This window comes from Mus pahari, unplaced genomic scaffold, assembly GCF_900095145.1.
Source record: "Mus pahari unplaced genomic scaffold, PAHARI_EIJ_v1.1 scaffold_11342_1, whole genome shotgun sequence".
NCBI classification, from domain to species: domain Eukaryota; kingdom Metazoa; phylum Chordata; class Mammalia; order Rodentia; family Muridae; genus Mus; species Mus pahari.
Window position 1 is genome coordinate 10,508 of NW_018393561.1, and position 16,092 is coordinate 26,599.

Consider the following 16,092-nt stretch of genomic DNA (forward strand, 5'->3'; position numbering starts at 1 on the left):
CAGGTAGAGGTTATGGCCAACAAGCCTGAGGATCTGAGTCGATACCCTGATCCCACATATTGGAAGGACAGAACAGACCACACCACTGTCATCCAGCTTCCACACGCACCTGCAAAATAATTAGGATTGATACTTTAAAAAATTGAATTCAAATTTCCTTAAGGGACTCAAATTAGTTCTGACTTACTATTAACCATTTAGAAAAGATGTGAATATTGGTTTTCTGTGTAGGATTATTTTGAACATTGAAGAACTCATTTTACTGATATTACCAGTCAGAATTCTGATACTATGTAATGCACCTTTTATCACTATTGTTAGGAGGACAGATGTGGCAATTAAATAGTATGAGTATAGAATTCCAGAATAGTCAGATTGTTGGCTTCTTGAAATCTATAAGCTGTCACCAGGTGAGGTGTGTCGTTATGTTAAAATTGCTTGTCTAGCATGTGCGAGGTCTGTGTTGGAGCCCTATCTTCACAAATAAGCGAATAAACATCCTATTGAAGAATATCTCATTAGTTTCATAAGTTTACATATTTGTGTTATTAATTAGTAAGGTTAAAGTAATCTGAGTATTAAAAACTACAGATTATACCTCTTCTTATTGATTTTTTTTTTGAGACAGGGTTTCTTTGTGTAGCCCTGGCTGTCCTGGAACTCACTCTGTAGATCAGGCTGGCCTTGAACTCAGAAATCAGCCTGCCTCTGCCTTGCAGGTGCTGGGATTAAAGGTGTGTGTTACCACTGCACATGGCTAAGATAAAGCATAACAAATGTCAAGGATATGGGGAAAGAATAACACTTGTCCATTTTTGTGAGATCACAAATTTTTGTAATTCCTATGGAAGTCAGTGTAAATTTTTCTTAAAAACTAAAAAAAGGGAACTATCTTATGACCAGCCATATCACTGCCACCATATATCCAAAAGATTCCATTTTCTTCACCAGAGACACTTACACATCCATATCCATCACTGCTCTATTGACATCTTCATTAGGAGAGAGAATCAGGCTGCCTGTTCATGAACTGACTAATGGATAACAAAAATGTGGTTCACTTACAGAATGGGTATTTATTCAGCTGTCGAAACAATGAAATTATGAATTTTACAGGAAAATGATAAACTGAGTGAGATAACCCTGACTCATAAGACAAACTTAGCACATTTTTCCTCATTTGTGGGACATAGTGTTTACTTTTCAGATTTGTGTGTTTGAGTATATGTAGGTCCTGGGAAGGTAAAAAGGACTCATTAGAGGGAATGGGAAGGAGCTGTTAAGGGAAGAAGGTCTAGAAGAACACAAATGATGAAGGAGGCAGGTAGATTCTGAAGGGTAAAGGTTTAAGGAGAGATCAGAGTTGGGAATACAGAGAGAAGAAAGTGTTGAGATGGGTTAAAGAAAAGTAGAAATATGTGGGAAAACCTCTTTGTAAACCCATTACTTGTAAGACAATTACCTAAAAGTAGAAGTTTGACCATAGGCACCCTGCATGTGTTGATAATCAAATCATAATATTGCCACAAGCTATTGCCATTGCTCTCAATTGCTCACCAGAACTAGATGTGAGAGCCCATTGAAAACATATTACACTTTGGTTGCAAGACAAAGAGAAATCAACTTTGAAATGACCTGAAAATTTACTTTCTGGTGACTTGTTTTCATAGTTCCAGAAGGTGTTACGCAGGTCGCTGGGGGAGAAAATGCATCAATGTTATTCCTACAGCCAACTCTGCATGCTGTAGTACTGACACTCCAGGCAAGATGTGCCCACTGGAATTTCTCAGGAAAGGTGCCCACTGGTATAAGTCTGGCACCAAAGTTATGGAGGCACCCAACTTCTTTTGGGTTGGATCTCAGACCTGCTCCTCAGGAAGAAATTTATCCTCTTAGTGCATACTTAGTCAAAGTTTCATGGCTCAGGCTTTAAGGGGATCCTATTACTTCTGCTTTGCTACATGACAAACTGATTTGTAAATGTGTATGTTTACACTCATAGATTAATGCTGCTCTTAGCTTTGCCTGGAGAAGTTTCTCACTGAGTTGGTCAGCAATCAGTGCTGAGACTCATGACTGGTCAAAGTGCTATAAATTAGTGTTGATCTAGAACTCACCTTATAACTCATCTGTATCAATGGCTTTTCTCAGTGCTCAGAAAAAATCTCAGAAGAGAAGCTAAAGGAATGTAAGAGCTAGTGTCTGGCGAGTAATGTTGTCAAATTTGTCTTGGGACATGACATGGCCACTGCATCCATGATCTCACCACAGATATGATAACCTGCACAAGAGGACATCAGCAAGGTCAGTGACTATTCTAGCAGACAGCACTAACCACTAATAGGACTCAGCAGGTTATTAACATTAAAGAAGAGGAGATGAAGACCTGTTGGTAGTTCTTGGTGAAGAGGAGAGAGGAATTGTGGGTGCACCTGATCTGGAGGCACTGTTTAAATGAATGAAATTGTCACAGAATAGATATCCCCTCTGTTAAATATTTAGTTCATGAACATTTGTTGATGAACACTGTGGGAATATACATCTCCCATCACAGTCAGCAAACCAACCAAGCAACCAAGCATCCAAGCAACCAACCAGCCAACCAAATAAGTGTAATAAAAACTTTGTAAAATAAAAAAAAATTGTAGAAACAAGGTCAAATATATGAAAGGACAGAGGAGAGAGCAGAGACATTATAGAAGGGAAGGGAGTAGAGCAAGAGCTTAGGGGGGGAAAAACGTAAAAATTTTCTAACTTTGGGAAAATTTACCATCAAATCATGTAAGTATATGGAGAATAAAATAAAAGCACATTACTTTTAAAAAGAACAATTACTTATTTTATTCTATATGCATGAGTGTTCTCCCTGCATGATGTTCCTGTGTCCCATTTTCATGCAGTGCTTGAGGTGGCCACAAGAGGGCATTGGATCTGCCTGGAACTGGGATTAGTGATGGTTGTGAAGCGACAGGTGGGTTCTGGGAATCAATGCCAGGAATCTGGAAGAACAGCTTATAACAAGTTTATTTAAGATTTAAGCAGGGATAGGAGTTGGGAGAAACCAGAGAAAAAGGGGTGCAGTGGAGATATCCCAAAGTAAAAATTTGCGAAAAAAAAAAAAAAAAAAAAAACCCTATTGAAACCTATGACTTGTAAAACCTTGATGGAAGCCCACTACCTATAAGACAATTAACAACATAACTAAAAAAGCAAAAGTTTGAACATAGACCCTGTGTGTCTGTGGACAATGAAGGAGTCATAAGACCTCTACAGAGGCTGTTGCCATTGCTTGGGGTTGTTCACCAGAAGTAGTTTGTAAGACCCCATGTATGAATCATTTCATTAGTCTCTGTTCATTATTGTGCACTGTGTGAAAATTACCCTTGCATTATTCAAATGCTGATTTCTCTGCCCCATATCTGGCTGCAATCTGGACATGACCTTGTAATGCTTGTTCTAAGAATCTCCTGTCTCAATGCTGTATAAACATCACTCCCATTTATTCTCTGATTTGTCAATAAAAGATGGTCAGCTAATGAGTGAGAGGGGAAAAAACAGGTCTGGACTTACACTTCCCACAAGGCAAGGGGTAGAGAGAGGAAAAGGAAAGTGTCCAGGAGATACTGTGAGAACACAGCTGGAACAGAGAGAGCCAGATCAATATTAAAATGTAAGTATCTGGGGGATTTTGGCTGGGATGTAGCCAGATTAGTTTAGAGAACCAAAATAGATTAACAACTACTCAGCTATTGTATCATAAAGCATATCAAATAGATCTTATAGTCTCATTTATTTGGGAACTAGCCAGGAAAAGAGAAAACTATCACTTATAAAATTACAATAACAAGCATCCAAATATTTTTTTAACCACATAAGGTTTTAAAAGGATGTTTTCATGTAAATATAAAATTTACTGTGCATAAAAGTTTTTGTTTGTGTGTGTGTGCCCTCACTCATAGGTGCATGTATGGAGGCCATCAGTTAATATCAGATGTTATCCTTTATTGGTCTCTAACTTAATGTTTTGAGACAGGGTCTCTCAAGAAATCTTGAGCTTCTGTTTCAGGTAGACTGGGTAACCAACAAGTCACCCAGGACTGTGGTTACTGAAGCATGCCATCATGCTGTGATTGAGGTGGGATGTGGGTGCTGTGGACTTGATCAGGTCTTTATGTTTGCACCCCACACACTTTACCCAATGACCCATCTCCATCTCTCTAGTCTTATAACATCCTTTTTAAAAATACATGCTATAGGTAAAATACTCCTAAAGTAAAGCAGAATGGAAAGAGTGTGAGGAAACACAGAGTAAAAAAAAAAAAATTTCCCAATAATGAAAAAAATAATTCCAACAACCACACACAAAAAAAAATTTAGATAAGCACTTGAGAGGGTGGGGCTGGAGAGGATGCTCTGGGTTTGTGAGAATATATTGTTCTTTCAGAGGAGCAGGGATTGCTCCCCAGCACCTACAACAGGTTACTCACATGACCGTAAATCCAACTGTAGGGATCCGATGCCTCTGGACTATGCAACCCCCACCCATGATACATACCACTTAAACACACGTGCACATTATTAAAAAAATAAAATACATCTTAAAATAACAACGAGGACACTGAAAATTCAAACCCTAATTAAAATACAACCAAGTAAATGTGCCATCAAAGGTGTAAGCATGAAAGAGAATAGAAACAGGGGACAATGGAGAAAACACTCACTGTCTTCTTCAATTGCTTCTCCATCTTAGTTTTGAGCAGGGTCTGTCCCTGAATCTGGGGCCTTATGACTCATCTAGAGGGACTCGAGCAGGCTCCAGGGATCTTCCACTCTCCAGGTTCCCAGTGCTGGGTTTCAGGCGTGTGTCATAGCACCTGAAGTTTTATGTGGGTGTTGTAGATCCCTACTGATGTCCTCAGGCACAGCCAGCACTTAACTGACGGAGCCCTCTTAGCTCTTGTAATACAGTTCTGATGTCATGAGGTGGGCATTAAATATTGGCTGTCATGCCCAGTTTACTCTGTGATATCTGTTCCTTGTGTTCTTCGTGATATTTATGGGAATCCCATTCTGTGGTGAACAGGAGTCCCTAATGACTCCTATGTGCCAATCCACCAGAGGTTGATGTTACTGGTATAAATTTTGGGACTGTTTTTATTGAGTTCTTACAATTCTACTACCTTTCTAACTCCTCTTCCATGCTAATTCCTTTCAACTCCCCAATACTAGGTAGGAGAAAAAGAAAGTTAGAGGGAAAGGGGGCATAGACCCCTATAGGCTACTTCCTGCTGATTAGTGGTATTGAGTTCCTTGGGGTTCATTCAGTGTTCATTGTCAGACTATGTAGAAGTCCAGCAAAACAGCAATTCAGCAATCCAGCAATAGCAAATACAGCAGCAGGAACCAGGATGGTTCACTATCAGTGAGAGCAGCAATAAGGGGAGCAGCAGCTGTCAGAGGCCCTCTAGGATGCTCTTTCATTTATACCCTCTCCAGAGTCCTCAGAATTAAAGCATCTGCAGCTGGCAAAGTTCACACCCCTGCTAGTGCATGAGGCAAATCATAATCACCTGCAGTGAAGCAGGCTCTAATATCACAACCTGGTATTAAGCCAAAAACATTCACATAACATAAATGGGTTTTTAAAGAAACCAAAATTCTCACTTCCTGGTGACTTGTATTATTCAGCCTCCATCTCACGGAGGACAGGTAAGTCTATTACTCTGTGTACTCCCAGTGTCCTCAGGCTCATTTCATCTGTCCCCATATCCCACAGCCCCATGAGTTATGTGGTGAGAGTCTCTTTTATTGTTTGTTTAGAAGTCCCAACTTGAGTGATTCAGTGGTTTATTGTTCCTTGATTATGGTGTTGTCTGTCCTGGACTTTTATTAAGGTCTCCAGCTGTCTGATGAACCATGTAATTTCCCATTCTCTGCATTAAAAAGTTGGGCCTCAGGACTCTTTCTATCATTTTGACCCTATATTCTTCCCCCTTGTTCTCTAGTTCTTCCAGTGGGTTCCTGCCACAACAACACCAGTAGAATCTGTGCGACAAGTTCCACAGACTGAGGCAAAAACTTCAAAAGAAGGAGGTCTCCTGGAACCGATTGTAGAACTCTTGGCCAGAACAAAATATTGAGTGGTAGTTCTTGTGGCAATATATGTGTTTTATCTTCTTTTATTTTTTTTTCCTATTTACAAGATGTTCCTGATAGCCTAGGTAAGACCTTAAGTGAGAATAATGGGTAAGAAACCATCCCTTGAGATGGAGTCACTAGACATGACCTTATCCTCAGAAAAACCAGAGCTTCACTTTATGAACCATTTACACGATAGTACTGATAGATTAAAACTTTCCCAACAATATAATTTTATATGGCTGCATGTGTGTCATCAGAAGTAGGCTTTGGTATATTGTTTTAGAAACCCTTAAATAAAGAGAATTACACTTTGAAGATTTACAAAACACCAGGTACTAGATCTTAAATAATAACAGATCATAAAAATATATTAACTTGTTCTTGGAAATTTGCCACTAGCCTTGGATGATTTTTATTGTGCCACATAACAATGATGTTACCTGAGCTATCTGTGATTGCTTCACTGAACACACTTTTTCAGAAGTTGTAATACTTGGATGATTTTGTATTTTATTGTGCCGAATGACTGTGATGGTATCTGTTCTCTCTGACTGCTTCAGTGAACACATCTACTCAGAGTTGTAATACTTGTTTCTTTATGCATAAAAACCCTTGTGTGAGAACTGTAAAATACACTCAAACCCCCTCTGTGTTTGTTTTCAGTTTCTCACATTTGAATCCTTACCTACCTAGCCTTTGAGGACCCTAGTCCCAGGGACCCCCATACCCGACTGGGGTGGTCTGTGGCAGCTTCCAAGTTTTAGGATCCTAGGAAGATCTCTTCAGCACAGATCTGATTTATGCTATCTGTTCCCTGCATTCTGCCAGCTGTGTGAACTAGGAAGACAACATTTTTCTTCTTGCACTGTGAGGTCAGAGGCTGATGAAGGACAGAATCTACATGTCCAAGGCTAATGTGGAGACTCTTTCTCTGTTGGCTTCTATCTTAGACATAGAGGCAAGTTTTCCTAACTGAACCCAGAGCTTGGCAGTAAAGTTGCTACAGTTAGTTTAGCCAGCATGCACTGAGAAAACCTGGTCTGACTGAGACTGCTGGAGTTACCCACGACAGCATATACATAGGTTTTAGAGAGCCATCCTCTCCCCAACCACACAATACCCTTGCTTATTGAACTTTTAGAATATTTTAAGTCCTTTATATGATCACCAATACAACAATATTACCTATAATCACAAATTTAACTCAGATATGTGTTATTGTCAAAAATAGACAGCTAGCGGGACTGTAGAATTGGTTTCCAGATGCACACTCAGTGATCACAGTACAGAAAACTTATCTCACACCAAGCCAATCTTTGTTTTTCTTTTCTGTGGTCCATTAGTTTTCTTTCTTCTATAGTTCCCTCTTCTTTTTTAAAATACAACTTTACAAGCATTTATTAAGCCACACCACAGGCAAGTTGTCAGAATAAATATGAGAATGATGTGGAACCCAGCCTTAAAGCTCCTATAGAGCCTTTAATTAGAAGAGAATGCACACACAGCACTAATCCCAAAGGAAAGTCACTGTAATTTAATGCTCATCTTCCTACCACATAGCAATAAGGACAAAAATTAAGTCTAGGTGAGCATGGGGCTACCACACCTTGGGATTACCAAGTGTAATCACTTGGGAGGTAGAGACAGGAGGATGAGGAGGTCAAGGACATCCTGTGGCTATAGAATGTCTGAGGCCAGCTTGGAGTACACAAGGCCTTGTCTGAAAAAAGAAAAAAAAAAGGCAGACTGATTTTATTCTTGTTGATTATTTTTAGCATCTATCACACTGTCTAACGTGCAATTCTCCTGCCTCAGCCTCCTGAGTCAACACATATGGATTTTGTCAAGTTATTGCCACTTCACTAACACTTTCACGTTGTTAGCATTATTGAGGAATGCAGCTCAGCACTGTCTTCAGTTTATTTTGAGACAACAAGCTCCTAAACTAGCAGCGAAGAAGACAAAGACACAAACTTCAAAATAGTTACTGACTTTCAAAATCATCTTCCCCCTCCCCGTCCCCCAGAATTGACTTGTGTGTAAAAAGGGAACATAGTGCATGAGGTTCACAGTATCTTCTCAGGCTTATGCAGAATTGAAGAATTTTAAAGAGAAGCTTCCCATGAAAGTTATTTGAAGATAACTGCAAACCTGACATTCTTGAAGATGTATTATTCGATTCTTAAATACGTTCTTTTATTTATTTGTTTATATATTTATTTTGTTGTGTTAAAAATTAATCAATGTGTATGGCTGTATTTCCTGTGCATATTTAAGTACACCATGTCCATGGGGTGCTTGCAGAGTCCAGTCAACTGGAACTGGAGTAACAGAGAATTGTGAGCTAGCATGTTGGTTCTGGGACTTGAATCTGGGTCCTCTGGAAGAGCAGCCAGTGTTCTTCACTGCTGAGCCATCTCTGCAGCCCTGGTAAGAGGCAGAGCCTTCAGCATGTGGGGTGTAGTGAAGGGGTTTAGGTGCTGTGTGTACATCCTTAAAGGGGTTTGTGTGACCCTGTCCCTTCTATTGATTTTGCTTCCTGGTTGTGGGATGAACAGTTTACATGGCTACATGTCAATCACCAGTGTAATCCAATACTATCGTGAAAGACCTAGATGTTTAAATCTGCCCAATTATGTCATGGAAACTCTGAAATCATAAGGCAACATAACCTTGTATCTTTATAGTTTTTTAAATATACCAGCTGTTTGTGTATGGTGAAGAAAAACTGATATTGGTTGGCCCAGGCATTTTGGATAAGGGATAGTCAATCTTTACCTCAGTTAAACTTTAAAATAATTTGAGGTATTTTTTCTTTGTAAACAGGTATCTTATATTCAATAATTTACACTACATCATGATTATATGAAACGAATTTATTAACAACCAAGACCCCATCGTATAATGTTGGGAGATTTTGAAAGGTTAAGATAGGCAGCAGAGGTCATAATGCTGACTCAATGGCAGGAGTGATGCTTTCATAGAAAGATCAAGAACAACCCACACATGCAGGAAGGAAAGTCAAGTATGGACATGAGGATGATTGATCTCCCCAAGAATCTGACCTTGGTGGCACCTGGATCTTAAATAGCCAGTGTGTAGATGTGTGAGAAATAAGTCTACAAGACATTGTTGCTGCATCATTATTATTCCCTTCTTCTGTTTCTTTTTCAGCCCTTCTTACTTAGGTACTGGTGATTGTCTTCTATTTTAAGGAAAACAACGTGTTAGACCTGGAAATAGGAATTGAGATTACCAACAAACAAAAGCAACATTGCCAGTAATCAATAGTAACATGTCAAGGGTGTACTGGAAATGTCAATACCAACAGCAGTCTTTGTAATCAACAATTTATTAAGTATTATAACATTTCTTCACAATCATAATCAAGATAGACAATGATAGAAAGAAGGAACCCAGGGTTCTCCACAGGACCTGGCACAAAATTATTGATGTTCTTTATTGTATCTAGAAAGATTATGATAGGTATTTTAGGAATTGATTAGTAACTGTAAACTTATGATTGGTGGCTATGATTTCTTTTACTTTGGTTCTTAAAGGCTTCTTGTTAATAGAATTTGTAAGTCATGCAATTCACTTTCCAACACAGGATTAATGAGAGCGAGAAGAAATGTTCAGGAGTGTGTGTGTGTGTGTGTGTGTGTGTGTGTGTGTGTGTACAAGCATACACGTGGAGTTCAAAGACAGAGAACAAGGTTTTAGGGAATATAGAGAGTTGAAGAGGGATTGGAGATTGTCAGGTTCTGACATAGTATTACCCATGACCCTATTCCTTAGGTTTCTCCTGTAGATGTAGTAGATTGGCTAGTATACAGAAAAGATGTCAGAATGGGAATTTATCTAATGATTCCCTGGTATTAACCAGCTGGCCTTGTAATTGTCAGAAGCTATGGGCAAGATGAGTTTGAGCTATTTTTTTGGATATGCCTCTTGAAGGAGAACTTTGGCATCTTCAGCCACTGTATCAAGGAAATGAAATTGTAGGTAGTAGGTTTTCCTGAAGTAAAGACCTGTTGCCAGGAGCCCACCATTAGCTGAGGCAAATTTCTCCAAATAGTTCAAAAGCAATGCTCCTAATGTTTCCTCCTTAAGTTTCAACAAATAAGGAGATTTAAGTTTTTTTTTCAGCAGTTCAACAGGCACTTGGGCATCCTTAGCCATGAGCTTTAGGGATTCGTCATCGACTCCAAAGAGGTCACGATAGTAGTCTAAACTCTTCTTCAGCCTCTCCATATCCAAGTCCTGTAAAATGCCCAGTACAGGAACAGTCGCCAAAAGTCCATCCTTCATGGCCTCCAACCAGATAAACTGCTTAACAGAGTTGTACTTTTTTTGAATGGCTGCCTCAGTAATATTAGGCAAGGAAAGCAGAAAGTTGCGGCGCTTTTCAGTAGGAAGGTCCTTAACAAGGGTGTCCATCAGGGCTGGAAAATCATAGTCAGATAAGTTGTGGCTAGATATCAAGAAAATCTGAGGTGCATCAATTTTATTCTCCCTAAAGGTATCCAGATAGGATTTTCGGATCTGAATCAGGATGTCTTCTCTGACAAAGTCAGATGGTTTGGATTTCTTTTCATTGTCTAGATCAAAGTCCACCTTGCTTCTCACGAAGTAGTAATTCTTTTTCATAATTTTGATTGCTTTGGCAAGGTCTAGTTCTTGCTTTGTAAATCGTGTGGCAGAAACAATAATGAAGAAGTCATACTTTTTGAAGTCTACTTTTTCTAGATAATCTTTTGGTGGAAATTTCATAGTTCCAATACCAGGCAGGTCCCATAATGTCAAATTTTTAATTTTGGGGTGTTTGTATGAATCTACCTTCGTGGTTGTCTCTGTCACCCCCACTTTAGCTGCACCTTTCCCTTCGTGTTTAACCTGTCTCAAGGCATTGATGAGGCTGGACTTCCCTGCTCCAGACTCTCCCGTCACAGCAATATTTATTGGGGCATTATCAATATTTTTTAGTGCATCACAGATTATAGAGTTTGCTCTCTGAAGATCCCCCCTTTTCAGGCATAACTCTATTGAATGGATGGTTTCCTCAGAAATGATTTGGTTTTCTGGCTTATAATTCCTAAAATATTCAGAAAAGCTGGACTCCAAATTTCCATTGTCTTCATTCTTTGGTGTATTAGAGAAGAGCTGACCCATGATTGTGAGCAAAAAAGGCACTGAAAGAAGAAGAGAGAGTAAGATGCAAGAGATTGAAGATGCCTTTGTGCTTCTCACTGTGTTCTCTATGTCTCAGACTCAATTATGTTCTGACTTTGACTAGTTCCCATATATATTGTGCTAACTATTCCTTGTCAGTAAGATACAGTCTAGATGATTCCTTTTGGTAATGGAAACCTCGGGTGAAGAATTGTCTCCATCAGATTGGACTGGGGGCATGCCAGTGGGATATTTTCTTTCTTTCTGTTTTCATTCTTTAATCTTTTTTTTTTTTAATTCTAGTCTTTGTACGCTCCTGGTCTGCCCTATGACTATTCCATATCCCATACATCCTCCCCTAGACCCAGTCTCCATGAAGATGTCCCCACCCTCACCCCACCAGAACTCCACACATATACAGCAGAGAACTACCAGAACTTGACTCAGTGAGAGAAGGTGCATCTAATCCCCAAGGAACTTGAGGAACCAGGTAGTGGGACTTTTTTTTTTGATTAAGGATTGATGTGGGAGGTCCCAGCCCAGTGTGGGTGTTGCCATCGCTGGGGTGGGTGTTACCATCCCTGGGCAGGTGGTCCTGGGTTGTGAATTAAAGCAAATGATCCAACTCTAGGGAACAAGCCAATAAGCAGCATTCAGTTATTATTACTGCTTGAGCTTCTGCCCTGATTTTCCTCTATGATGGACTGTGATCACAATGTATAAGCCCCACAAAACACTTTTCTCTCCCAAATGTTTTTGGTCACAGTGTTTTTCATAAGAGTATAAAGCAAACTAGAACAGGTATCAGGTATCTACTACCTCTCAATTAATCCCTTAAGTATGGGAAAATTAAAACGTAAGTAAAGTAACAGGAACTAATTTAAAAATCTTCATTTGCCCTTGAGCCAGCATCATCAACTATAAAAACACAAGCAACTGTGCTGCATGTAATCTAATGGGAGTATTCTTTATGAAGTCAAATGTCTTCTCCATCTGTGCACACTTCCTTCAGTGTGTGCCTTCAAATATATGGGACCTTAATCAACATACTTCTAGTTTCTCAAACTCAAAACCAAGTAAAAATGAATAATGATTAATATTAGTGTTTAATCAACACCAGATATGTAACAATCATATAAATACTTTTCTGTTTTATTATTGTTTTCAAAAGATGTCAGTAAGTACAGATAATACATCTGGTGAAAGTAATTTGCCTAGAATTTCCTTTCCATGGATTGAAACTCCTCTTGAGGAGTGTAAACTTGTAACAATCAAAAACTTGTTTACTCTTAAAGTCCATGTTAAAATCCATTTATTGGTACAATATTTCAGTGTCCTCAAGTCATCATTTAGATCCACTCTTTTCTTGTAAACTGTTTATTTCATGAAAAGAGTCCAACTGTGCACTGCAGATACATAGGTCCATTGTTACAGTGCTTTCTCAGTATCAGTAAGACCCTGGGCTCAAGGCCCAAGACCTCATCAAATGTGTTTGTGGATTTCTATAATTCTGGTACTCGGGAAGTTGAGCTAAGTGGGTCAGTACTTCAAGGCCATCCTTAGTACATAATGAATTAGAGGATAGTCTGGGCTACTTAAGATTATGTCACAAAATAATAAATATCAAATCCACTAAGCTGGCTCAACAGGTGAATACACTTGCTGCCTAGCTGAAAGACCTGAGTTTGACTTTTGGGTAATTACTTCAGAGTTCATACTTCTGTTCTACACTCTACACAAACTGGCAGCACAATGGAACTCATCATCCCTTTAGGAAATAGCAATCTGCCACCCCACCCACTGGCCGATGGTTACCTTGGAACCTCCTCTTTCTGTCTCACCCACAAAAAATCAGTATGTAGATTTCAGTTCTATTTCCAAATCCACTCACAACTGGTCATTCCTACTACATTATCTTCTGCAAGACCTTGTCACTCCTACGTGTCATTATAGGAATCAAGATTACTCTATTTTTTGTGACTGTTCTTGCAATAACATGGATTATCAAATAACCAGTTACCCTATTGACACTGAAGTCCTGCCTTGTGAAAGCAATTCCTAGGGGAACCACTAGGATCCCCATCCCACTCAGGGAACCTTCATTAAGCGTACAGTGTGCACACTACATACAACATAACCTTTGAGTTTAATTATTACACCCCTGGAGCTGCTGGTGACAGAATTCCAGCCACCCTGTTATCCTGGGCTGTCTTCTCATCTCAGGACTTTGTACTTAGTGAGTGCTTCTTTCCTTGATGTTCTCCCCTAGTAGCCATCTGGTTATTTATTTGACTACCTTTTTGTAGGTTCTATTGAAGTTAGGCAGGGTGCAGAAAAGAACACAGCTGTTCTCAACTTTTAAGTTTCCCCTCCCATTCTTTCTATTTTAGCTCCTGCCTTTGTGATGCAGACTCCAAGGCAATAGGCATCTGCAGGGTCTTCCCAGGGAAGATGAACACAGCAAACAAGAAGGCAGTGTTACAGCCAGCATTATAACAGGAAGTCTGCCTAAATGACAGCTGTCATCACACCCTGACAGCTCATGTTTCTTACAGACACAGAGAAGTTCCTTAGCACTCATGCTTTGTAGTAAAAACAACACAGTGACCATGATTCTTGGTGCACAGATTTTTACAGCCTGAACCAGCAGAAGCAGCAGGCAGAGAGACCTTTTCTCCACAGGCCAGTGTTCTCTGGAATGTTAGGAATTAAATATTTGACATTGAACCAGGAAGTGATTTGAGCCTGAGATACAACAAATCTCATACCCACTCCAGAAATATTCCATTACCTGACATTCATTGCAACAATTTTAAGGAGAGAAATAAGAGGCAAGCAAACCAATTGGATAAGTTTTATCAAATCCAATATCCAGATCATTACTTCAAGGTCCCTCATCTTGAATGATGTGAATAAAGACCATCCAGAAGCCAGTCCTGCCCACCTCCCACCAGTGCCCCTTAGCTTCCAAGCTGAGGACCCCCAGTGTCTGGGCATCTTCCTAGATGTCTTGTTACATATTAGCTCTTTTGAGAAAAGAGACGGTGAGGGTTAGAAGTTAGATTTGAATGCTCCTGCCCACTTACCGGAAACACCTGTGTCCCTCAAATTCACACACTATACTTCAGCTGCAGGTAGCACTCAATTCTGCTCCAGGCTCTTTATGTGAACCCCAGTCCTTCTTCCTCTGAGGAAAGCGGCAGGTGCAAGATGGCTGATCAGGACTTATATATACTTCTGTCTTCTCCCCCTCCTCTCTAGGTGTGTGCTGACCTATCATAGAAGAACATAAATAAGATTGTTTGCCAGAAGCACCTGCATTTCCAAGAAGCTGAAAGTGAAATATCAAACTACCAGCAGTCTTTCAACCTATTATCCTTTTATTTCTTGTCAGTAAAACCTAGGCAGTCCTAAAATGATAAAGTATGTTGAACATGGGACTTGGAAACCTAAGTGGAACACAGAGAAGCAGCTTCCTACCTGGGCTAAGACACAACCTGAAAGATAATTTTCCTCATGCCTGACTCCACAAATGCAGCCCGAACTGAAGTCCCACAACACAGTGTATGGATTCTTGTACAGATGCCCAACAAAGTTAGGCTTACCCAAGACACAATGCATCTCCCCTTCTGACTACAAACTTATTTTCTCACAAGGTTCATGGGCCTTGTGATTCCTGACTTACCCTGTCCTGCTGGGATTTGGTCTGGCTTGGGTTAGACAGCTCTCACATGTGCTGTCACAATCACTGTTCCTATGTGGAGCTGTTCGGCTGTGTCCAGAAGTTTCCTTGTAGTGATGTACCTACTCTGAATCTTACAGGCATTTACCCCCTGCTCCACAACCACTCCTGTGCCTTGGAGATAGAAGTATTTATGTTACATCAAGGGCTAGATATTTGTCACTATCTTATTCTCTGCATCATGGCCATGTGGGTAACTGTGCTGATTATCATCTTCTGAAAATACTAGCGTCCATGGTAAAAACTGAGTGCTGCCTTAATCTATGGCTATAATGGTAAATCATTAGGATGTGGCTTAATATTGTGTCCATTTAACAGTAAAATATTAGTCATTCTCACCTAAGGTAAATGATCTGTCTAGTGTTTATTTCTTGGCCAGATATGGGTCTCATGTTAGGGAGAAGCTATTAAACCCAACCAGGAATCAGTTGGTTCCTTAGATGACATTCTTGCCACTATTACACTTTATGTGTCTTTAGCCTTATTTAGTGTTTGCTAAAGACATAAGTGGGTATGTCTCTCCCAGCCAGTCATTATTGTAGCTCACATCTGGGGCTGGCCAATGATTTATTTTCTCCTCTGGTACTATAGACAGTACCTTCCAGCATTGTGAATACTAGCCTGAAGAGATGAACTTTCTGTGTCAGTATCAGGTTGATTTTTGCCATGTTTTATCTCTCAAGTATGTGTCTGTGTTATCTTTACTTATTGGAAGTTTCAAGTTTTGGAAACTAGTGAAGAGCAGGGGCAATGGTCTCTAATGGTTAGGGACCACTCTGTCTAGGAACTCTAAACTTTGAACTAGTTCCTGGGAGCAGGCTTCTTGTTGCCCTGTGGTGTCCAATGGGTCTTTGCTGCCTATGTGGAGGGTAACCCCATCTTAACTCCTTATATAGATGTGTAGATTTAATTTAGGAAGCCTCTACAGTAATAGGTTTTCTTTTTATTATTATTATTATTATTATTATTTTCTTTATTTACATTTCAAATGCTATCCCGAAAGATTCCCATACCCCTCCCCCCACCTCTGTTCCCCT

The 16,092-nt window shown here is 39.8% G+C and overlaps 1 protein-coding gene across 1 annotated transcript; it reads right to left on the minus strand.

Annotated features, from left to right (window-relative positions):
- Positions 1–9,477: 9,477 nt before the first annotated feature.
- LOC110315605 (interferon-inducible GTPase 1-like) lies at positions 9,478–11,326 on the minus strand. Its single transcript, XM_021189620.1, has one exon. The coding sequence runs from the start codon at positions 11,311–11,313 to the stop codon at positions 10,072–10,074; it is 1,242 nt and encodes a 413-aa protein (XP_021045279.1). The 5' UTR covers positions 11,314–11,326; the 3' UTR covers positions 9,478–10,071.
- Positions 11,327–16,092: the final 4,766 nt, after the last annotated feature.